This window comes from Trachemys scripta, chromosome 1, assembly GCF_013100865.1.
Source record: "Trachemys scripta elegans isolate TJP31775 chromosome 1, CAS_Tse_1.0, whole genome shotgun sequence".
In the NCBI taxonomy this organism is placed as follows: Eukaryota; Metazoa; Chordata; order Testudines; family Emydidae; genus Trachemys; species Trachemys scripta.
Window position 1 is genome coordinate 27,507,529 of NC_048298.1, and position 24,902 is coordinate 27,532,430.

At 40.8% G+C, this 24,902-nt stretch overlaps 1 protein-coding gene across 6 annotated transcripts; it reads left to right on the forward strand.

Moving 5' to 3' along the window:
• The first annotated feature begins 1,240 nt into the window (after positions 1 to 1,240).
• CBLL1 (Cbl proto-oncogene like 1) lies at positions 1,241 to 14,242 on the forward strand. Of its 6 annotated transcripts, none has more exons than XM_034766801.1 (7): positions 1,301 to 1,322; positions 6,618 to 6,649; positions 7,750 to 7,917; positions 8,326 to 8,426; positions 8,718 to 8,801; positions 10,811 to 10,884; positions 12,272 to 14,242. In XM_034766801.1, exons 3-7 carry the CDS (start codon positions 7,878 to 7,880, stop codon positions 13,311 to 13,313), a joined length of 1,341 nt encoding a protein of 446 aa, XP_034622692.1. In that variant the 5' UTR covers positions 1,301 to 1,322; positions 6,618 to 6,649; positions 7,750 to 7,877; the 3' UTR covers positions 13,314 to 14,242. The 6 variants fall into 6 exon arrangements, with proteins under 6 accessions (XP_034622664.1, XP_034622672.1, XP_034622692.1 ...); XM_034766791.1 differs by lacking the exon at positions 1,301 to 1,322 and adding an exon at positions 5,752 to 6,486; XM_034766773.1 differs by lacking the exon at positions 6,618 to 6,649 and having other exon boundaries at positions 1,241 to 1,322.
• Positions 14,243 to 24,902: the final 10,660 nt, after the last annotated feature.

Consider the following 24,902-nt stretch of genomic DNA (forward strand, 5'->3'; position numbering starts at 1 on the left):
AGTGCCATGCGACCGCCTGTTCTCACCTTCAGGTGACGTAAATAAGTGGGCAGCATTATCTCCTGTATATGTAAACAAACTTGGATGAACAAGAAGTAGGACTGAGTGCACCTATAGGCGCTATATAGTTTTATTTTTGAGTACAGTTATGTGGAAAAAATAATTCTACATTTGTAAGTTGCACTTTCACGATAAACTGACTACACTACAGTACTTGTATGAGGTAAACTGAAAAATACTATTTCTTTTGTTCATCTTTTTTAAGTGAAAATATTGGTAATCAAAAATATAAAGTGAGCACTGTACACTTTGTATTCTATATTGTAATTGAAAACATAGAAAACATACAAAATATCATACATTTTAATTGGTATTCTTTTATTGTTTAATAGTGCAATTATTTTTTACCGAGTTAATTTATTTTGTTTAAATTGCCTGAGTTAACTGTGATTAATTGACAGCCCTAATTCTAGGCTGCAGATGCACTACATACCTAAGGTAGCTGGTGACATTCCCTTAGGTGACTCCTGCACCTATGGAAATATCTTTGTGCGTACACCGGAAAGATACTGGCAAACCACAGGGAGGTCAGAGAAGAGCTACAGGACCCCTCAGGTCGGGGCCTGGTTCAGAAAGCAGATTTGGAGCCTGGGGACGCGCTGCCTGTGAACCTTAGGGGGGCACGTTGCTCACTCATTGCCAGGCCTGCAACCTTTGGTGTTTTCCATAATGCACCAGCTGCCGGAGCCGCGCGATACGGGGAGACTCTCCTCATTCAGTCAGAGCCCAGAGTCCGTGTCTAGATCACGTAGCTGCGGACAAAAGCTCGAAAGAGCCACTGGAGGGATCCCGACGGGCTCGCACCCCCCCCCCCCCCGGCCGGGCGGGGCCCTTGTCAGACACGCCGCGGGCTCCCACAGCAGCCCGCCCCGCGCGCGGCCCACCAGAGCGCCTCGCACACCGCCGGCCGTAGCGGAGACGCCATGGTAGGACTCCAACTCCCGGCATGCCATGGGCCACGACAGGCCTTCAATGAAGAGTAAATGTCCCAACATGGGCCGGTGGCGCCCGCAAAGCATGCTGGTAACTACAGTCCCCGGTCCGGCCGCAGTGCACCCTGGGAACTGCAGCATTCGTTTTGCCCACCGAAGCAACGTCCCCTGGGCACACGCGGCTCAGTTCGGTTCTCCTTTGAGCAGACCCCCCCACCCCCATTGACAGCACAGCTTCCGCTTCCGTTGCCCGGGTGCTTCCGGCCCCGCCCTTCCGGCGCGGTGACTTCCGCTCCCACAGTGCCCCGCGCCGAATCATGGACCACAATGGTGAGGAGGGGAGAGGGAGGGAGCCGCATTTATACCCGGCGGGCCTGCCCCGGGGCCCTGCGCGGTGCGGCCGGGGGAGCCGGCCACGGGGAGACCCCCATGGGGAGAGGGCCTGGGGAGCGGTCTGGCGCCCGGGGCCTAGCGCGGGCTGGACCCCAGCGCCGCCGGCCCACAGTGTGGGGTGGAGGGGACTCGGCCGGGCCCCGCAGTCCCCGCGCCTCCCTCAACCCCCACCCTGACAGCGGGCCCTAGTCCCTACCGGGCCCCGCCGCGGAACAGGCGCCGATCCCCATTGCCTTCTTTCGGCGGGGCCCTGAGCAGACGGGGAAGGCCGCTGCGACTGTCCGCCCGGGGGAGCAGCCGTAGGCTGTGAGACTAGGTGTTGTGTGGTTTGTGCGGCCCCCTCCGCCGCCCGCGTAGCCATGCGCTGGGGCAGGGGGTACTTCAGCAGAACTCGCCCAGACGTCACTGCCAGAGCAATGTCCGAGGCTCGTCATTTTGGGCTGAAAGATCGGTCCACTTTGTACTAACTTAACAAGGGACTCTGGGTCTTGGTGTGTAGTTAGCAGAGGATGGGAAACACCTGTCTAGATCTGCTCTGCTGTCAGTATGTACTGTTTGTATAACGCGCTGCACTTTTTGTAACTGGTTCTCATCCATTGGTCTAAGAAGCAGACAAGTCAGTAGGGATTGCAGACTAATATAAAGGTTGCAGGTTCAAATCTGCAGTGTACTATGCTGCTCCTTTGGCATCGTATTCCATGCATTTTACTGGATGTGTGGGCCTGAGAGGAGCATTTAAAAATCAAGGTTTTGTCTGGGTAGTAAAACTTGAGGTTTATCATAGTGGCTTTGGTTAAAACTTTATTTTCTTGTTCTGCTTGCAGTATGCTATGTTGATGTCCTCAAAGTTTCTGGCCTACAAATATCTGAATTGAACACTATTCTTTACCTGGTTGCTGCAAATCCTCCTTGGATGCACACCTTTTGTAACTAATGTGTATATATATAGCTTGGGTTTGGGGATTACTTTGAATGTAGCCTGGAGTTCATCACTAAGTCTAAGATTTAATCACAGGTATTTTTAGTAAGTCATGGACAGGTCACGGGCAATAACCAAAAAATCATGGCAAGTGACCTGTCAGTAACTTTTACTAAAAATACTGCTAACTAACTCTTACCTGCTGGAGTGGAGGGGTGGTGTTACAGCAGGCGCTGCTGCTTCTGGGGGTGGGTGGCGGCCCAGGGCCCTGCTGATGCCACTTCTCCAGAGGAGGGCGGGTGACATGTGGCCCCGCTGCTACTCCCGGGGAAGTGGGGGGCCGGGCAGCCTGCTGCTGTGAGATGGCCTGTGGCCCCGCCACTCCAGGCCACAGGATGGCCCATGGCTCCACCATCACCCCTCTGGGGCAGTGCCTGGGATCAGTTGCCCGGGGCTGCCGCAGTAGAGGCTGGTGAGGGTCAGCCACTGCAGCTGCGGAAGTCGTGGTGATCCTGGAAAGTCACGGAATCTGTGACCTCCATGAAAGATTCGCAGCATTGTTCATCATGTACCGAAACAAGTGACTAAATAAGAAGCTACAATTCTGTTTGCTAACTGACGATTAATTAAAATGTGTTGGAACACAACTGAACATTTAAATTTATAAAAACTCATAAGCATAAGATTCCTCCCACATGAATTTGAGTGGGCTCTGGTAGTTTTTATTTGGGTCAGAACTGTGACAAGAGACTCAGACATTCATAGAGATGTGTTAATTTGTGGTGTGACTCCATTGACTTCTGAAGTCAGTGGAATTACACCAGACGAATGTGGTCCATAGAATTTGAGAGAGAGAGAGAAAAGACGCATTAGATCAGTCAGTCTACTTCAGGGGTAGGCAACCTATGGCACACGTGCCAAAGGCGGCACGTGAGCTGATTTTCAGTGGCACTCACACTGCGTGGGTCCTGGCCACCTGTCCGGGGGGGGGGGGGGGGGGGGGGGGCGGCGGCTCTGCATTTTAATTTAATTTCAAATGAAGCTGCTTAAACATTTTTAAAACCTTATTTACTTTACATACAACAATAGTTTAGTTATATATTATAGACTTATAGAAAGAGACCTACAAATGTTAAAATGTATTACTGGCACGTGAAACCTTAAATTAGAGTGAATAAATGAAGACTTGGCACACCACTTCTGAAAGGTTGCCGGCCCCTGGTCTACTTCCTGGAAGTCGCTACAGGTTTTTTCCTTACTGTGACTTTTTCAGTGTTTTATTCAGACTAGTTTTTAAATCCTTCAAGTGTTGGGGCTGTAACCATTTCCTTAGTAATCTCCCTTTTAGGAAGTTGTTTTTCTAATATTTGGTCTATAGTTCTTTATTTCTTTGCAATGTTATTTGTGTTGTTAGCACAGTTAGTGCACATGGGGTAAATTGCCCAATAAATAACCAGAAGAGTTTCCCCGTGTAAAAGCATGTGCAGGTACAGAGGGGAGGTACGTGTGCTCTTTTTATCTGGAATATTGTATTTCACAAACTAGATAGGTTTTCAGATGGAGGGTACTTAACTTGCAGTATCATCCCATTACTCTTGATTATAAATACATTCTCTACCATTCTAAACAGTTCTTACTTTTTCTCCTGTGTTAGCCATACTGATACATACTTGATTCTTTTATACTTCTCTCAAAAAATACCTCATTCAGTTACTCAATGCCAAATTAAGCCCCATAATCATCTTTGTTACTTTTCTCAGGAAGTTCTGATCTTGAAGTACCAGAACGTAACTTTGTCTTGTATGTATCTGCACTGGCAATGAGATGGACTGGATAGCCTAAAATGTATATCTGATCTCTATATTCCATGTGTGCAGACACATCAGTGTTCTGCAGACAGGGACTATCGGGTTTTTTGCAGTGCCAAAGCATGCAACTCAGAATTGCTCCCCCTGTTGACCTCTGCTCTGAAATTGCAGTGCTCCTTTAAGTTGGCTGCCCAGGAATGCATGTGAACAGCATCATACGCTTTATTATAAAAGGATTCACGATTTCCCAATATGAGGAACATCCACAAGCTTGATTTATTGCCTATGTGATGCACCAGTCCAAACTGCCTCTGTGTGTCTCATTACTACTTTGTACTCCTCCATATATTTTCTCTTGTCTTATACTTAGGTATTCTACTTAGATTGTAAACTGCTTGGGGCAGGGACTGTCTTTTTCTGTGTTTGTACAGCACCTAGCACAGTGGGGTTCATATCCATCACTAGGGTTCGTAGGTGCTACAACAATACAGATGCATAATATTTTCATGTAATGAGGACCCTGTTTATTGCCTAGACATTGTCCTTGCCCATTGTTTTGGGAATTGGCATGTGTTAAGGTGTCTCTTCTCTCCCTTGCACCAGAGATTTAAGATTTAAAACCGCTCTTAAGAGGGTGTGTGTGTGTGTGTGTGTCAGCTAGATAAGTTCATGGAGGATAGGTCCATCAGTGGCTTTTAGCCAGGATGTGTAGGGATGGTGTCCCTAGCCTCTGTTTGCCAGCAGATGGGAATGGGCGACAGGGGATGGAAAACTTGATGATTACGTGTTCTGTTCATTCCATCTGGGGCACCTGGCATTGGCCACCATCGGAAGACAAGATACTGGACAAGATGGACCTTTGGTCTGACCCAGTATGGCCGTTCTTATGTGTGTAGAAGGATTAGCCTTTAATTTTACATATATATGTTATCAGATGTGCTGGTAAAGCCTTGGTAGTTCTCTGTTTTCTGTATTTGGTCACTGATGTTCCAGTGATGTGTTAAATAAGATGTTATAGATTCCAAGGCCAAAAAGGATCAGTCTGATCCTCAAGTCTGACCTCCCCAGGCCATAGAACTTCCCCAAAATAATTCTTAGGATGTCTTACTAAAAGATAGATTATATCTTCATTTAGAAATTGTCAGCGATGGAGAATACACCATGACCTTAGTGAATTATTCCCATGGTTAATTACCCTCACTCAAAAATGTGTACCTTATTTCCAGTCTGGATTTGTCTATCTCAGTGGTCTCCAACCTTTTTATGCCCAAGATCACTTCTTGAATTTAAGGGCAACCCAGGATCTGCCCGGCCCCTTCCTCCAAGGCCCCGCCCCACTCACTCTACCCCCCCCCCCGGTCACTCGCTCTCCCCCACCCTCACTCACTGTCACCAGGCTGGGGTAGGGGTTTGGGAGAGGGTGCAGGCTCTGGGCTGGGGCTGAGGAGTTTGCAGTGTGGGTGGGGGCTCTGGGCTGAGCCTGGAGCAGGGGGTTGGGGTGTATGAGGGGGTGTGGGCTCTGGGAGTGAGTTTGGGTGCAGGAGGGGGCTCCGGGCTGGGGCAGAGTGTTGTGGAGGAGGAGGGGATAAAGGATGCTGGCTCTGGGAGGGGGGTCAGGGCTGGGGTTTGGGGTATAGGAAGGAGTTCAGGGTGGTGGCTCAGGGCTGGGGGTTGAGGTGCAGCCTCTCACCAGGTAGCCATGCTAAGGCAGCCTCCGTGCTTGCCCCGGCCCCGCGCTGCTCCCGGAAGGGGCCAACATCCCCTTGCGGCCTCTGGGAGCGGGGGATGGTACATGGCTCCGTGCGCTGTCCCTCTCTGCAAGCACCGCTCCTGCAGCTCCCATTGGCTGGGAACAGGGACCTGTAGCCAATGGGAGCTGCAGGAGTGGTGCTTGCAGATAGGAGCAGCATATGGAGGGTTACCCCTCCCCCCAGAGCTGCGGGGCACACTGGCCACATCTTGGAGTGGCGTGGGACCGGGGCAGGCAGGGAGCCTGTCTTAGCGGCAGCCCCGCTTCGCCACCAGAGATCTTCTAGGATCGACCAGTCGCGATCGATGGGTTGGTGACCACGGTTCTAGCTTCATCTTCTACCTATTGGATCATATTATACCATTCCTGCTAGAATGAAGAGCCCATTATTAATTATTTTTTTATGTAGATACTGTAATCAAGTCATCCCTTAACCTTCTCTTTGTTATACTAAATAAATGAGCTCTTTGTGTCTGTCACTATAAGGCATGTTTTCTAATCCTGTAATCGTTCTCATGGCTCCTCTGAACCCTCTCCAATTTATCAACATCCTTCTTGAATTGTGGGCACCAGAAATGGACACAGTATTCCAGCAACAGTTTAACCAGCACCAAATACAGTGAGGTAAAACAGCCTCCTACTCAAGGTTCCCCTGTTTATGCATCCCAGGATCACATTAGTTCTTTAGGCCACAGCATCACATTGGGAGCTCACATTCAGCTGTTTATCCACTATAACCTCCAAATCTTTTTCAGTCACTACTTCCCAGGATAGAGTTCCCCATTCTGTAAGTATGACCTACTTTTTTTTGTTCCTAGGTGTATACATTTACCTTTAGCTATATTAAAACACATATTGTTTGCTTGTGCTCACCTTACCAAGCGATCCAGATTGCTCTGAATCAGTGACCTACCCTCTTTATTATTTACCATTCCCCCAATTTTTGTCTCATCTGCAAACTGTATCAGTGATGATTTTATTTTCTTTCAGGTCATTGATAAAAATGTTAAATAGCATAGGGCCAAGAGCCGATCTCTGTGGGACCCTATTAGAAACGCACTTGCTCAATGGCGATTTTCCCATTTATAGTTACATTTCGAGGCCTATCCGTTTTAATCCACTTAATATGTACCATGTAAATTTTATATTGGTCTAGATTTTAATCAAAATGTCATGCGATACCAAGTGAAATGCTTTACAGAAGTGTTGGTGTAATATACTTAGACTATTACCTTTATTAACCAAACTTGTAATCTCATAAATAAAAGATACCAAGTTAATTTGATAAGGTCTGTTTTCTGTAAACAGTTGTTGATTTGCATGAATAATAGTACCCTTCTTTAATTCTTTATTAATCGAGCCCCATCTCAGCTGTTCTATTATCTTGCCCAAGATCATAAACAGAATATGTTTGTCTTTTGGTTTCCTTTGCAAATAGCATATACAAAACCATTCCTGAGGGAAGATCCTTGTTGTTCATTAGTTGTACAGTGGTTATTCCAAGGAGCCCTAATCATGAATTAGGGTACTACTGTGCAAGATGCTGTACAAACACAATAAAAAAGTCAGTCTCTGCCACAAAGAAGTTACAGTTTGAGAGAGAGACTGATTCACTCCTAAATTGACTTCATTATAAATGTCATATTACTGCATAATTGCACTTATGACCAATACTGTTGGCATGACCTGACAGTTTGAAGGTACCATGTGAGCAGTAGATTAAGATTTTTTTCAAACAGGTAAATTCTGGTAGAGTAAATGAAGTCTTAAACTAGCTTTAATAAAATCAGTGTTTTCCTTGAAATGTCTCTGCTAATATCTAACCCTTTCAGAAACTAATGTATAAAATAAGTAGAAAATGACAGTAAACATTTTTCTCTTGTATAGACAATGATTTGCAAGGCACTAATAGTTCTGGATCGTTGGGTGGTCTTGATGTTCGCAGACGAATCCCTATAAAGCTCATCTCCAAACAGCCTAACAAAACCAAACCTGCACCACGCGCTCCAAGAATTATGAACAGGATGCCTTCAAAGGCACAGGCTGGTGATGAAGGTAAACTAATTTAAATAGCTTAATGCTATAGAAGAAAAGGGTATTAATTTATTATTATTTTTACTGCAGTGGTGCTCGGGGGCCCTATTCAGTATTGGAGAACTAATATGTTAGATGCTGTCCAAACTTATAAGAATACCTGATAGAGCTCTGCCTCTAGGTGTTGCTGCAGTATACAAAAAGGTCTCTGTCTTCAGAGCGTAGCACTATTTCTGTTACTTTTGCTTGCAGAGTGGATTTAAGCCAGGCTGCAGACATTGGAAATGCTGTAGCATTTCTTGATGATTGTAATGTAGAATGGCATGTGTTTTTAATAGCAACTTGGGTCAATTAGAAAAATTATGGTATGTACTAGAAGTGTTGTTTTCTTTTCTTTTTTTTTTCTTTCCCCCTTTCCATTCCCCCCAGAAGAATTTGATTATAATGAAGAGGAGCGGTATGAGTGCAAAGGAGCTGACATGTTTGGGAATCCAAGAAGATTCCCTGGACACATATTTTGGGACTTTAAGGTACACTCATGAATTCAATAGTTCTGATACTATACATTACATCTGAAATCATAGGGTGTAAGCTAATTCTTACTATTCTCAGTTAGAGTGCAGAGTACCCTACTTATCTTTAGAGAAATCCAATAAAAAATAAGCGCTACCACTGCTTTTTGACTTCCTGAAAATATATTCTGTGCTGTGTTTCTCAGATTGTATGTAGTTCTCTGTTCCTTATTAAATATTTGTGAACTTTCAAGCATATTGGTAATAACCTAATGAAATAAGGAGCCCTAATGAATGCTATTTTGACAGATAAACTTTCTCGGAGAAAAGGATGATACCCCAGTCCATTTCTGTGACAAGTGTGGATTGCCTATCAAATTGTATGGGCGCATGGTGAGTAGAGCTGTATTGATGGAAAAGCTACCCTACTGTGAACTAACATGAAGTCTATACCTGTTTTTGGAAAAGTTCTCAGTGCTCCCATTGGCAGATGGGTAGTTAGCTAGTGCAAGTGTAACATCATGCATAACAGCTACTTAACTTTTTTTTTTTAAATAGGAGTGTCAGCTTCCCACTAATTAGAATTATTGTAAAGTTAGGCCCTGATCCTGCATTGAGATGCACACAAATGCATATCTGTCCCATGCAGAGCTCATTGACTTCAGGGGGGCTCTGCATGGACAAAAGGGTATATTCCAATGCATCTCAGTATAAAACCAAGGCCTTAATTTGTACAAGAACTCCAAACTGTTCTTGTTGCATATATTTTCTGCTGATGTCCCCTTGCTTAAGGGGTAAAATAGCTTTGGAAGAGTGGCTGACATGCAGCTTGATCCTGCTGCCATTGTAGTCAATTTAAAAATACCTATTGACTTCAGTGGAAGCAGAATAGGCCGATTTATCCTTAAAGCAACTTCTTTTTTAAGCTAAGCATTGTATCTTGCTTGAAGACTTTAACTGAGTTAGTAAATACTAGAAGTTAATAATTTCTATGCCCCTTTAAAACAGTGATATAACAGAATGCAAAGAATAAAATTAAAATATTGACTACAGGTTAATGGGTGCTTAGGGATCTGACTTAGTGGCTTAATTTTTTAAAAATTAGCATTGTATTTTGAGCCACTAACCTTTATAGTTCTCATTCAGGACAACCAAGCTATATTATTAAGATGCTCATGAGAGCTTTTTAAAAAATTTTTTATAGACCGTGAAATCATTTGTGTTGTGTTAAGTTGTAATCTTTCCTCTTACTCACCTGCTCCTACTAGCATCTGTGGAATGTTGAAAAGCGTTTCAGGAATGTAGTTTGATTAGGTCTTGCCTACACTATGGTTATGACCAAGTTAGGAGGAATTGTTACACCAGTTTGGCTTTTGACCATTTAAAAGTTGTTGTGCTGACTGGCCCTAACTATGTCTCTGTAATGGGGTTTGTAATGTGATTGGATTGTCCAGATTTTTAATTTGATTGTGGGAACATTAAAAACACACCTACGCTACATCTTTGAACCATGTTTTTACTAGATTGGGAAGAACAATGTGGTAACTTGATTCCTTGAGTCATTTATAGTTGTTGTACAGATGACGTCTCAGATTTAATGCCAAGGCTCAGATCTGCCAGTTAAGAACTTTATAGTCTGCCCTGTGAATCAAGCTCTGCTGTGTAGTCTCTTCTTTCTTTTAAAACATGGGTGGATACCAGTCTATTTGGAGAACTGTACCCGTTAGCGAGACATGGACCTTGAGCACTAGCTGTTAAAGCCACTGTGTCCTGTTCAGTTGAGCCTTTGCTGACCTGTCACAGAACCAACTATTCCAACTGCCAGGATGGAAATTTTCAACTTGATTTGGAGGAGTGCAAGCTCCATCCAAGTTAATGTGTGTACAGTTACATGGAAGATTGGCAGAAGAAGTGCACTGAGTCCTGCTAAAAGACTATGATTAGCGAGGGGAAGCCTAGAATGCCAGTTGCTAAAGCATGAAGTACCAGTACTGGTGTTACCAAGTCCCAGTAACAGGAACAGCTGAAATATATGGTTGTAGTTTCCATAAAGAGCCTTGCCTCGCTGCTATAGGAAGAGCTTTGTGGTGCATTCTTTTAAAGTTTTGCCTGTGTATTTTGCATTTTCTTTTTAATGGAATTTACCTTTTTCAAGCTATTTTTGAAAGTGTCCCATCAAAGGTACTGCATATTTTGTTACATGTAGCTGTATCATGTCCATTTCCCAGCATGCATTTCACAGACAACTTAAATGTAAGAATTTTATTTTCAGGAAGATACAGAATGAGAGAGCATGTTCATGAGAGAGGAATGTAGCAAAGCTTATTTAAAAATACATTCTATAAATGACATACTGGTTTACACATAATGGTTTAATGAAGCGATTGTTTGTATGTCTCTAGATACCTTGCAAGCATGTTTTCTGCTATGACTGTGCTATATTACATGAGAAGAAGGGTGACAAGATGTGCCCAGGGTAAGTTCACTAGTGATTGTTTATTAAAAAGGGAGATATTCTGGAATAATTTAAACTGCTAATTCTCACATATGTCTTAACGTACATCATTTTTGTTTGGTGGAAAATCAGCTCAGTAGGAAGAAGCAGCAAAGAATGCTTTTGCTGTACTAGAGGGGTTGTAGTTTGACACTACATTGTCATCCAGATACTGAGAGATTCAGTTTAACTGTTGATGTTTAAATTAGGGAAGTCAAGCTGTTAGTTTAAAAAAAAAAAAAAAAAAATCTCACGATTAAAAAATAATAAATACCATTTATTTAAATATATTTGAAAATGTAGAAAACACAAAAATACTGATTTCAATTACAACACAGAATACAAAGTGTACAGTGCTCATTTTATATTGTTTTTTATTACAAATATTAGCACTGTAAAAAAACCAAAAGAAACAGTGTTTTTCAAATCACTTAATACAAGTACAGTAGTGCAATCGCTTTATCATGAAAGTTGAACTTACGAATGTAGACTTAAGTACAAAAAATAACTGTTTTTTTTTCTTTTTATGCAATGTAAAACTACAAGTCCACTCAGCCCCACTTCTTGTAGGCTCTAAATTTTACATTGTTTTGGTTTTGAGTGGAGTTATGTAACAAAAAAAAATAGATTGCACTACAGTACTTGTATGAGGTGAATTTAAAAATACTATTTCTTTTGTTTGCCATTTTTACAGTGCTAATATTTGTAATCAAAAATAATATAAAGTGAGCACTGTAAACTTTGTATACTGTTGTAACTGAAATCAATATATTTAAAAATGTAGAAAAAAATCCAAAATATTTGATAACTTTCAATTGGTATTCTATTGTTTAACAGTGCGATTTTTAAAACTGCAATTAATTGCAATTTTTTTAGTTAATCGCGTGAGTGAACTGATTTGATTGACAGCCCTAGTTTAAATAGTAAATAGAAGATACTTTAAATAAGTAGTTGACGTATTTGTGTTCAGTCTTCCCACTATTATCTCCAATAGAGCAAATGACAGTTCACTAGTAATTAAGACACACTTACTAATTGTGTACCCTAACCATGTCCCTAATCTCAAGAACCCCTTCTCTTTTGTGCTTTTTGACACATTTTAGAATATGATAGATTATGGGATGTCAGTTCTAAACTTCTCCTGAGGAAATGTTGATGTACTTTGTAACTATGCTTCTATAGGAGACTGTCTAATTTTGAAATATTGTAATTTAATTTGAATTAAGGAAATACAAGCCTTTTGTGTTGTGTTGGCACTAAGAAATGTCATTTCTAATATGTAGAATTGTGGAATGAACATTTAGTGTAAATATTTCTAGATTCAGAGCTGTTGGTGATGATAATAAACCAATCTTTTTTTCTAATTTAGCTGTAATGATCCCGTGCAGCGAATTGAGCAATGTGTGCGAGGGTCTCTCTTCATGTGTAGCATTGTTCAAGGGTGCAAGAGAACATATTTGTCTCAGAGAGACTTACAGGCTCACATCAACCATCGTCATATGAGAGCTGGAAAACCTGTTACCCGTCCTCCACTTGAACCTGTTCATCCTCCTATTGCCCCACCTCCTGCTGAAATTCCTGAGCGTTTCATAATGCCACCTGATAAGCATCATATGAGCCATATTCCACCAAAGCAGCACCTCATGATGCCACCACCTCCTTTACAGCATGTGCAACACGAGCATTATAACCAACCACACGAGGACATTCGTGCACCCCCAGCAGAGATGTCAATGGCTCCACCACCACCACGCTCGGTCAGTCAGGATACGTTTCGTATTTCCACGAGAAAGCACAGCAATTTAATAACTGTCCCTATTCAGGATGATTCAAATTCAGGTGCTCGAGAACCACCTCCACCAGCCCCAGCACCTGCTCATCATCATCCTGAATATCAGGGTCAACCAGTGGTATCCCATCCTCATCATATTATGCCTCCACAGCAACATTATGCACCACCCCCGCCACCACCACCACCAATAAGCCATCCAATGCAACATCCTCCCCAGGGAGCAGGTACTCCTCATATGGTTTATAGCCAAGCTCCACCACCACCGATGACCTCTGCTCCACCACCAATAACCCCTCCCCCTGGACACATAATTGCCCAAATGCCACCATATATGAATCACCCTCCTCCAGGACCTCCCCCTCCTCAACATGGTGGCCCACCAGTAAATGTAAATGCACCCCCTCCCCATCACTATAATCCTAACTCTTTGCCGCAGTTCAGTGAAGATCAAGGAACTCTCAGCCCTCCTTTTACACAGCCTGGGGGAATGAGTCCAGGGATGTGGCCAGCTCCAAGAGGGCCTCCTCCACCCCCAAGAATGCAAGGCCCACCTTCTCAAGCCCCACTTCCTGGACCACATCACCCAGATCAAACCAGATATAGACCATACTACCAATGATATTAACAGTAATTTGAACTGAGTATGCTATGGGAAGGATAAACTATATACAGCAGCCTTTTAATGAATCTGTTTTTGGGGTCTCTTTTTTCCTTTTTTTCCCCTCCCCCTTTCAAAGAAATACAATGGTTGTGACTAACACACTCTGGGAACTTGACTCTTGATTAATTTTTATACCTTGACTGTAGGACTCCACCTTCAGATATACTGTAGTGCTAAGATAAGTGGCTCAGTAGATAACAGCTACATGTTTTTTTTTTTAATGGACTTTGTGTCCCTAGTGAGGTTAAATCTCTGAGAGATGGTCATTTGTAATATTATTTCCTGAAAAATTGAACACCCGTTGTACCACTCTATTGTTTTTGTTAAATCCGATGTTTAGTTTTATTTGTGATACTTTTTTGTTAACCTGTGTACAATAATTAAATTTAAATATGGTTGTAAATGCTGGGTTTTTATGTGAATTTGAGTACAGACACAATTTCTGAAAAAACATTTCATGTTTTGACACCAATACTTTCCCATTTGGCATCATAATAAAATGTTCGGTGTAAGAGACATTCAAGTTTACCTTAGCAGTAACAATTGTTTGTAGTAAAGTCTGATGATCCAAGTTTAAGGAGCTGTAAATCTGAAGTGCAGAATCTTGAATTTCATACAGATTTTTAAATTTTGAGGCAACTTTGGGAGCACAGAGCGAATGGTACATGAAAGATGCAGTTTTGGTGATGATATGAAACCATGTGGTCTTAACATTTTAAAATCTTAGCTCACTTCTTGTTTGGAAAATTCTGGTTAACTTGAGATCTCATACACTCTCTACTGGTGTTGAATTCATGTCTTGTGCATTTACTATAAATGGATGGTTTCACATAAAAGGTGCCATTTACTGACTCACCACATTCATGATATAAAGGGATATGATTTTTTTTGGGACTTGGTTTTTTCTTTTTCTATATAAAGGGTAATGTAGAGTAGGAAAGTATTCCACTTTGATAACCTGGAGTTAGGGATCTGACATCTCTTATGTAGATTAAAAATACATATGTATAAATCATGTCAAATTTTGTTGCCAGATTTGATGAAGTGGCTAATGGTTTACAGGATTTAATAATATGTTTTTAACCATGGTCTTAAATAGATTTGACACACTGTCAGGTCCCTTTAGGCCCAAAATTTAGGTTTTGTAAAACTTTTTTTTTTTTTTTTTTTTTTTTTTCTCTTTTTAATCCATTGAAAACAGATGTAAGAAATAAATGTCCTATTTAACACTAGTTGTGTTAGTGCAGGAGAGCCAGAGAATGAAACTGTTTACACAGCTCTCATTGTCCAAGCGGAGTGCCTACTTTTTACATTGCAGCCGCATTAGTGTTGAAAAATAAACGTTTTAAAAAAAAAAAAAAAAAACTTTTAAAAATTAAGGGGGTTTAGAGGTAACTAAATTTATTTTTGACCTAGGTGTCTGGTCTCTCCTACCTCTAAAACAATGTAGGAAACCATCTGTTTACTGGAATTTTCTCAAAGGCTTAATTTATTTACTTCCGTAAGTTTTGTTTTTGCCTTTCACCTAATAGGAGTTGTTAGCATTGAGCCTGTCAGAGCACCTGATGGCAGAACATTCCAAACTTTATAATTTTGCATATAAAATGAGTGGCTGGCAGTTAGGGCAAGGACTCTGTTAGGCTTGTTTTCTGTTCCTGAATCTGCCATTGATTTGCTGGGTGATGTCGGGCGAATCACTTAGGACCTGAGTTTTGAATGTAGGTGCATGCAAACTCCATAAATGGGAGTGAAAATCAAATACTTATTTTGCACAAATCGCTATTGTGTCTAATTGTCCAGTTGTCCTATGCAGTTGTAATGTGACTAACTTCAAAAAAATCAGGCTTCTTTGCCTCTATTTCCCTATCTGCAAAATAGGAATAATACCCACCATTGTTAAATGCTTTGACATCCTAGGAAGAAAGATGCAAGTTATTATAATATAGGGTTAGTTGAAACTTTACCATTTGAGTGTGAGGGGAGGGAGGGAAGAATGACTCAATAAGGAGTGTTTTGTTTCGTGGTTAATAAATATGCAAGGTAATTTAAAGGTACCCCCTCTTGTGTTACAGAATATTTTGTTCATTATCAAATCACTCACAAGCTAATATCTTCAAGCAGATTTCATTGTATACACAAAGGAACCTATCCAACAAGGTAATTCCCCTATCTTAGGGGAGACCTTGTCTTTCTAAGGTTTCTTAAGGAATTTTATTTGGCCTCTTACTAAAGACCAGCCTATACTAGACAACTATTTAATATTTTTATTGGCTTAGGTGGCTCTAAGTGCAGGCTTCATTATATATAGACTGATGTTTATAATTCTAGCTACATAAGGATAACACAAATCTAATGATTAGGTTACTATTGAAAAAGATTTGTATTCAGTAGAGAGCCAGTTTTACTCAGAACTTGCTTCCCTTTGACAGACTAAACATAGGTAATGTGCTGTCTATTGAAATTGTGGCAAACTCGTAATTTAGTGGGCTTCAGAAATGTTCAGCAGCCATCTGCATTCTTTAGGTGATATGAAAAATTTGCTGATATTTCCATTATGGGCCTAGTTTTAGGAATGGTCTAGATTGCATTTATTGTGGGGCCCTATTCAATGCTTATTGAAGTCGATAGAAGATTTGGGTCACAGACGCTTTATCCTTAAGACCATGGTTTTGTATCATGCTTACTTGTTTTCCTTTAAATCACTGCTAAAATCCTCTTGTTGATTACTATTACAGTGGTCAGGCTGTTTTATTGAATATTTAAGGGCAGCTGACAAGCACGTCACCTTGAATAAAATAGGAAATGTACTTCCTTTTAAAAGTCAAGAAAAATTGGCATTTCAGAGCTTAGGGTTACATCAATGAGTTTTTCCATTGACTAATGGGAGTGGAATCTAGGTCTTTATCCTGGAGGTTGCATTTTTCAGTAAATGGCCCTCATGTAAGCAGAAATCATTCTTACACAACACCCCTTGTGTATTTAAGTGAGTACTTGGCCAAAATCTGCTCACATATTTACACCCCTGTAAATCATGAGTACACCAATGTAACAGAGAAGAATTGAGTCCATCATTTTTGCATGTTCCCAGAAGAAACAGATTTGCAGTTTAATTGCATTGGTGGGAGCCCAGGGTTACTCAGAAAGGAACTTTTCAGAAAAACTGTTGCTTCCAATACTAAATTCAGAAGTGCCAGTTGTCAATAAAAACTTGTGTATATGGTACACTTCACAGTCAAAGTCATAGTGACAAGTGCTTCTTACCCTGTAAATTCTTGAGATTCTTGGCTTGAATGAAATAAGTACTGTTTCCTTGTAAAGATAAAATTATCGAGGTGATTAATGGTTTAGTTTGATTCTGAATAACAAATGGCCCATAAGATCATGTGCGCTCCATTCATTCACAATATGTTGCTGCCATTCAAAAATAGCTCTCATGTTTTCAACAAAACTTTGACTATATTATACATTTATTAGCCATTCTGAGATTCTATAATTACATATAGGCAAATAGAAGTGCTAGTGTGCCAGTCATTTAGACTGAGGAGAATGAGACTTCCAAACTGTTAAATGGCTCAGATAAATCCTTTTAATTGGTAAGAGGCTTGGGATGATATTTTGAAAACAGTCTAAGGAATTTGGACCTAGTTCCTTTAGTCAGCTTTGAAAATCTTGACCCCTTCTTATAATTGTGTGTTCTATTTGCCTGAAGGATTGGTGGCAATAGCACAGGATCAGGCTGAATGTATGAGTGAGTTCTTCACTCTTAGTTAGGGTGAATGCTCTAAAGCTCACTCTGTGCATGTATGTTATAAAGTTGTTTTCTTACTTTTAAAAAAAAAATGAAAAATGTGATTGCCACTGTTATAACTGACTCAGGAAAGTTTTTTGAACTATGGCAGAGACCAATCCAATACACAGTATTTCTGCATCTTTCATTATATTGCTTTTAGGGATGACAAGTTCATTCTGACAAACGCTGGAGAGGAAGTACTAGTGCTTGTTTTGCATTACTTGATTATTGACAAATGTAGCAATACAGGAAACTGTATTTCTGTTCTCTGGTGCATACTTCCAGTCCTTCCAAAGTGCAAATTCAGCAACATTTTTTTAATCTAGTTCAAGTACAGCCTTTCTATATTTACTTATATCCATGGGTAAATTTTAAATTCATGGGTTGTCTCGTTTTGTGCTAATTCTCAAGTAAGTTGTTTAGCTGTCTTTTTCACTTTGGACACATCTTGGTGGCAGAATAGGTACAATGTCCCATCAGAAAAAGAGCAATGGAGTACAATCTCAAATGAGTATTTAATTCAGGGGTAGGCAACCTATGGCACGCGCGCCAAAGGCGGCATGCGAGCTGATTTTCAGTGGCACTCACACTGCCTGGGTCCTGGCAAAAGGTCCAGGGGGGTCTGCATTTTAATTTAATTTTAAATAAAGCTTCTTAAACATTTTAAAAACCTTATTTACTTTACATACAACAGTAGTTTAGTTATATATTATAGACTTACAGAAAGAGACCTAAAAACATTAAAATTTATTACTGGCACGCGAAACCTTAAATTAGAGTGAATAAATGAAGACTCGGCACACCACTTCTGAACGGTTGCCGACCCCTGATCTAATGCATGGGAAATATGATTTGAACTTCCAAGTTTCTAAATGTCAGGAAAAATGCAGTGTACAATGTACCATGCAAGACTTGTGTTCATTTTTATTTGATCTCTGTCAGATTAGGAAATTAAAGGGTTATATGAATTGCGTTTCCATTTTGGCAGATTTAGTTATTTAAGGAGTTAAAACAATTCTTGCTCAGTTGGTATTAATCATCTCAGTCTAGTAATGTTACACTGATAACTGATTTTGCAGGTAAATTATATACATTTTGTGCTTTTAGGCTCTTTTGTCTATAGCAAAACTGGAGTTGAAATAATGCATTAGCTTTGATTATTTGGGAACAATAAATGAAAATTGTGGGCTTTAGTGCTCCAATTTTATTCTTAAAATAATAAGTTAGTCACTGGAAATTGTGAATTGTATCTTACTACCTCCGCAAAACTCATGGGTATTAATTCCATTTTGAATGTAGTTTTATTTGTTTGGTTTTATGCTAATAGCATCAACATGAATTGGAGCCCAGTTTTGCTAAGCACTTTCATACTTTCAGTATCAGCAAAAACGAGGAGTCTGGTGGCACCTTAAAGACTAACAGATTTATTTGGGCATAAGCTTTTGAGGGTAAAAAATCCACTTTTTCAGATGCATGGAGTAAAAATTACAGATGGAGGCATTATTATACCTGACACATGAAGAGAAGGGAGCTACCACTGGAGAACCAGTGTTGACAGGGCCAATTCAATCAGGTTGGATGTGGTCCACTCCCAATAATTGAGGAGGAGGTGTCAATACCAAGAGAAGTAAAGTTGCTTTTGTAGTAAGCCAGCCACTCCCAGTCCTTATTCAAGCCCAAATTAATGGTGTTAAATTTGCAAATGAGTTTTAGTTCTGCAGTTTCTCTTTTCAAAAACAGACTTCAGTTTTTTTTGTTGAAGGGTGGCTACTTTTAAGTTTGTTATAGATTGTCCAGGGAGATTGAAGTGTTCTCCTACTGGCTTTTGTATGTAACCATTCCTGATGTCTGATTTGTGTCCATTTATTCTTTTGCAGAGAGACTGTCCGGTTTGGCCAATGTACATGGCAGAGGGGCATTGCTGGCACATAATGGCATATATCATATTAGTAGATATGCAGGTGAATGAGTCCCTGATGGTGTGGCTCATGTGGTTGGGTCATCTGATGGTGTCGCTAGAGTAGATATGGGGACAGAAACAACAAGGAGTCTGGTGGCACCTTAAAGACTAACAGATTTATTTCCGAAGAAGTGAGGTTTTTACTCACGAAAGCTTATGCCCAAATAAATCTGTTAGTCTTTAAGGTGCCACCAGACTCCTTGTTGTTTTTGTAGATACAGACTAACACGGCTACCCCCTGATACTTGACACCATATGGGGACAGAGTAGCCAGTGGGGTTTGTTACAGGGATTGGTTCCTGGGTTAGTGTTTCTGTGGCATGATGTGTAGTTGCTGGTGAGTATTTGTTTCAGGTTGGGGGGCGGGGGCTGTCTTTATGCGAGGATTTGCCTGCCTCCCAAGGTCTGTGAGAGTGAGGGATCATTTTCCAGGATAGGTTGTAGATCGCTGATGATGTGCTGGAAAGGTTTTAGCTGGGGGCTGTACATGATGACCAGTGGTGTTCTGTTGTTTTCCTTGTTGGGCCTGTCCTGTAGGTCACCTATAGGTCACCTATAGGTGACTTCTGGGTACCCGTCTCACTCTGTCAATCTCTGTATCAGGCAATCCTTGACCAGAAGACTTTACAATCTAAAAATATTTTTTGGCATGTCACTTTCACACCACATTACTACATGTCGCTCTTTGGGATGTAAGATCAGTCAAGATGGCTTTAAGCATTGAGTGGTCTTGTGGTTAATGTCTGGAGTGAGACTCTAAAAATCTGGGCTCAATTCCTGGCTCTGTCACTAACTTCTTGTGTGACCTTTAGTTATACTATTGATTACAAAGCCAGAAGGGACCATTGTGATCTTCTAGAGTGACCTTGGGCAAGTCGCTTAATCTCTCCATGACTCAGCTCTCTATCTATTAAATGGGGATAATAATTCCTTGGTCCGTTTAGGCTGAAATTCAGAAAAGCACTTAAGCATATTCTGAAAGTTACATGTGCTTAAGTGTTTTCCTGAATAGGGATGCTTTTCTGAATCAGAGCCTTAGATTGCAAGCTCTTTGGGCAAGGATTATCTGTTACTATGTGTGTGTGTGTACAGTGGCAACTGCAAAGCAGGCCTGATCTTGGTGGAGGCCTCTAGGCACTAATGTAATAAAAAACCCAAAATAATCATCATCAGCAACATGTTTGCATAATTTAATTTTTCAGTTTAAAGTACAGTTCTGTTCTGAAAAGTGTAAAAATTCTCTTTAGATTCCTAATCTCCATCACTATCGTATCTCTCGGGTAGTTTAAAGTTTCTCTCTCACAAACTCCCAAGTCCAATCTGCTCAATTTACAAATAGGAAGATGTTTTCTCCCTTTCTGCTTGCCCTGCAAATTTAGCCTGGAACTTGAAAGTCAAGCTGGGTCTTTTCAGGCATAAACATCACCATTTTCAGCTGTGGGGGCTTAGTAAACAATTTTTTTTATATGAACTGTAATGGAATGCAGTTGACTCTCTCCTACCTATGTTAACCCTGCAGTGCTAGTGGGAATGATGGTAACACACATTTTATTTTGATCAGGAAAGCAGCAATGACTGAATACACAAAGGCAGTGAGGCAGTAGGAGGGTTTGAGTAAAAAGTTTATATTTTTACGTAGTCACTCTGCAGAGTAGAACCACAACTCCATAACTTAGGTGGGGGAAGTGTGATTTAGTAGTTTATTTAAATGTTTCTAAATGTGTTTTAGAGCCTCTTGATGGGGCTGCTTCTGTCTACCTACCTACCTATCTATATCTGCACTTGATCATAGAATTAACGATTCAAAAATATTTTGAAACTAGCCTTCATCTTAGAGCTGGGTGAGTCCCAAGGCAATGCACTCACCAAACTAATAATAAAATCACTTTTACTAATTCTAGTGACTCCATGTATGCATGCACTTATCCATTTCTTGCTCACGCTGCCTTTAAATGCTGTTATCAGAGAGCCCATTTTGAGATTGCACAAGAGTAGAGAGAGGAGTGATGAGACTTGTGGCGAAGTGTGCTCTGTGTGGGAAAGGGAAACTCCTATCTAGATTTAAGATGAGGCTAGGGATAGGGAACAGTCTATATATTCATAGATTCTAAAGCCAGAAGGAATCATTGTGACCATCTGGTCTTACCACCTGCATAACACAGGCCATAGAACTTCTCTGAATTATTTCCTATTTGAACTAGAGCAGGTGTCTTAGAAAAACATCCAGTCTTGATTTAAAAATTGCCAGGATGGAGAATTCATCTCAACTCTTGGTAAATTGTTCCAATGGGTAATAACCTCACTGTTAAATGTGTGCCTTATTTCCAGTCTCAATTTGTCTAGCTTCAACTTCCAGCCATTGGATCTTGTTAGACTTCTGTCTGATAGACTGAAGTATGAAATTTTTGTTCCTCATTTGTAGGTAAAGCTAGACTATGATCTAGTCACCCTTTAACTTTCTCTTTAAGCTAGATAGATGTTTGTTCCTGGAGTCTGTCACTATAAGCAGTGGTTCCCAAACTGGGGTTCGTGAGCTCCAGGGGGTTTGCAAAATGTTACAGGGGGTTCTCGGAAAAAACCTCCCTAATGGCAGACAGAGCTGTCCCTAGGGACCCCAGATAGCACGGGGCCAGCAGCCTGAAGCCCCTGAATATCCAAGAGCTAATAAGATAAAAGCAGGCATTTCTATCACACTGAGGAGATTTAAACGTCAAGATTCCTTATAAGAAATGGAAAGGGAGGTGGATATTTTTTTGCTGTTTTTAAAATTAAATAGGCAGCTAGTATTGTTTTTAAAATTATTATGAAGAACAAATTTAAGCTTTGTTGTAACATGTGTTGTTTGCCTGGACTGCTCAAGACCTGAATGATTGTCTAGGAGGAACTCTTTGAGTTGTCTTCTTAAATATCTTCATGCTGTTTCACATCTGATATTCCTTGACGAAACATAGGAGCCTTGTCTTATAACAGGCTTATTCAAAGTGATACAAGCTACGAAAGTGAGATCTTGGAAGAAGGTTGCCATTTTCATAATGTAATACAAATTCTGTAATGATAAATAATAATTAATAGTGTGTAATAAGCATGTCATAAAAATACATTTTATATTTCCAAGATCACTGCTTTTATAATTTATACTCAGATAAAGGAGAAAATCCCTGGAAATACTCATTTTTAGGAGGGGGTTCGTGAGACTTGACATTTTATTGAAAGGGGTTCACAAGTTGTTAAAGTTTGGGAACCACTGCTATAAGGCATGCTTTCTAATCCTTTAGTCATTTTTGTGGCTCTAATCTGAACCACTTCAAATTTATCAACATCCTTCTTCAGATGACGACACCAGATTGGATACAGTACTTCAGTAGTGGTCACACCAGTGCAAGACACAAAGGTAATATAACATCCCTACTTCTGGTCGAGATTCCCTGGTTTATACATCCAAGGAATGCGTTAGCTCTTTTGTCCACAGCACCACAAGTTTACCAAGTGATCCATATTGCTCTGTATCAGTGATCCATCCTCTTCATTATTTACCATTCCTGCAACCTTTGAGTCATTAGCAAACTTTATCAGTGATGATTTAATGTTTTTTTTTTTTTTTCCAGGTCACTGATAAATATGTTAAATAGGGTAGGGCGAAGAACTAATCTTTGAGGACCCCACTAAAACACACCTGCTTGATGATGATTCCCCACTTATAATTACATTTTGAGACCTGTCAGTAAATCATAGAATATCAGGGTTGGAAGGGACCTCAGGAGGTCATCTAGTCCAACCCCCTGCTCAAAGCAGGACCAATTCCCCACTAAATCCCCAAATGGCTCCCTCAAGGATTGAACTCACAACCCTGGGTTTAGCAGACCAATGCTCAAACCACTGAGCTACACCTCCCCCCAAACCAGTTTTTATGTCTACCATGTTAATTTGGTATCATTCTATTTTTAATCAAAATGTCTTACCATGTCAGTTGCCTTACACAGAAGTCTAAATATATTACATCAACACTATTACTGTTATCAGATATCTTGTTTTAATGAGATTACAAATTTATCAAGTTAGTTTGACAGGATTTATTTTCCATTAACCTATGTTGATTAGTATTAATTATGTTATACTCCTTTTATTCTTTATTAATAGAGTCCCGTATGAAGAGCTCCATTATTTTGTCTGGGATCAATGTCATGCTGACAGGCATATAATTGACTGTCGTCCTGTTCACCCTTTTAAAATATTAGTATAACATTAGCATCCTTCCAGTGTTCTGGAACTTCAGCACTATGATCCAGGTCCTATTCTTAATAAACAAGGCTTTAGATAACATTTTGTAAACAGTTGGAGAATTATGTCGTCATAGGCCTTGTCTACATGGGAAAGTTAGTGTGCAGTAAGTAACCATGTGAATTGACAGTGCACTAGCTACTCCACACAAACTCCCTGGGTGGACACTTTCTGAGCATTAGAAGTGTCTTTGACTATCTCTACACTACAAATAAATACCTGCAGCTGTCCGGTGCCAGTTGACTGGGCTTGTGGCACTTGGGCTAAGGGGCTGTTGAAGTGTAGTATCGACATTCGGGCTTAGGCTGCAGTCTGAGCTCTGGGACCCTCCCACCTTGCAGGGTCCTAAAGCCCAGGCTCCAGCCCAAGCCTGAATGTCTATGTGGCAGTCAAACAGCCTCTTAGCCCAAGCCAGCTGGCATGGGCTAGCCATGTTGTTTTAATTGCAGTGTTGACATATCCTTTGTGTTAGGTTAATGCATTTTAATACTCCCGAGGGCACTTCTGGTGCTAAGTAAGAGTGTCCACACAGGAAGTTTGTGTGGAGTAGCTAGTGTGCTGTGAATTCTCACTGTTGCTTGCCGAGCACTAGCTTTCCCATGTAGACAAGCCCTTGCAGACACAAATATAACCTTTATGTATCCTCTGGCCCTATTTGAGATGTCTGTCACAGTATTTGATACACATAGATAATCTACCTGACTCCTCCTCCGCTCTCCCCCACCCAAAACCAAAAAAGTGTAGCAGTTTATGGCTTAAAAATGAAAAACTGCTTTTGCTCGTTCACTGTTGTACATTGCATTGGTCTTTTGTCTTCTGTTAAAGGATACAATCAATTAAAGTTGAAAGTGGAGTTGTAAATGAACCAGAGGGCTGCCTACCAAACATGAGTGATGCACAGCCATTTAGACACTTTTTGAAAAGGAATTTCCTTTATAAAGATCTGACAGCTCTCCAAAAAGGTAAAAAGCCACTAGGTTTGCTTTGTAGCTTATCATTAAATGAAGAAAGAAAGAGAGAGCAGAACATCATGTTGTGTCCAAGCAATGCTGACTTTAGAGGCAGCTCAATATTTAGTTTCCAGGAGGCCGCTCTTTGAAGAAATAAGCCACAACTCTGCTTCCTCAAGTGAACCATGTAAATGGCAATAAAACATGTTGTGTGTGGTCACAGCCAAGAAGTGGGAGACCTACCAAAGGAAACAATAGAATGAAATGGGTAATAATCGAAGGATGAATGGAGAAATAGCAAGAAGCCTGGAACTGGGAAGTCATATAAAAGGTAAAGGTACATGATGTTCCTATTGTCAATGCCAAAACTGGGGGTAAAGTGATAAGGAGTCAGAATGGAGAAGTAGGGAAACATGACACTGAAGCACAAGGCTGTGTGATTTAAATGGACTTGTGCCAAGTTGGACAATGATGAACAGTTTTAGGATGGAGCTTTATGCTCTGTTAATTTCCAGTGAACATGTTCCACTCAGATGGAAAGGAAAAGGGTTGTTGAAATAACACTGCTT

Coding starts and splice junctions, on each gene's coding strand:
- CBLL1 (XM_034766773.1), top strand. Junction 8,802..10,810: donor TCAAATTGTATGGGCGCATG/GTGAGTAGAGCT, acceptor GTATGTCTCTAG/ATACCTTGCAAGCATGTTTT. Junction 10,885..12,271: donor GGTGACAAGATGTGCCCAGG/GTAAGTTCACTA, acceptor TTTCTAATTTAG/CTGTAATGATCCCGTGCAGC.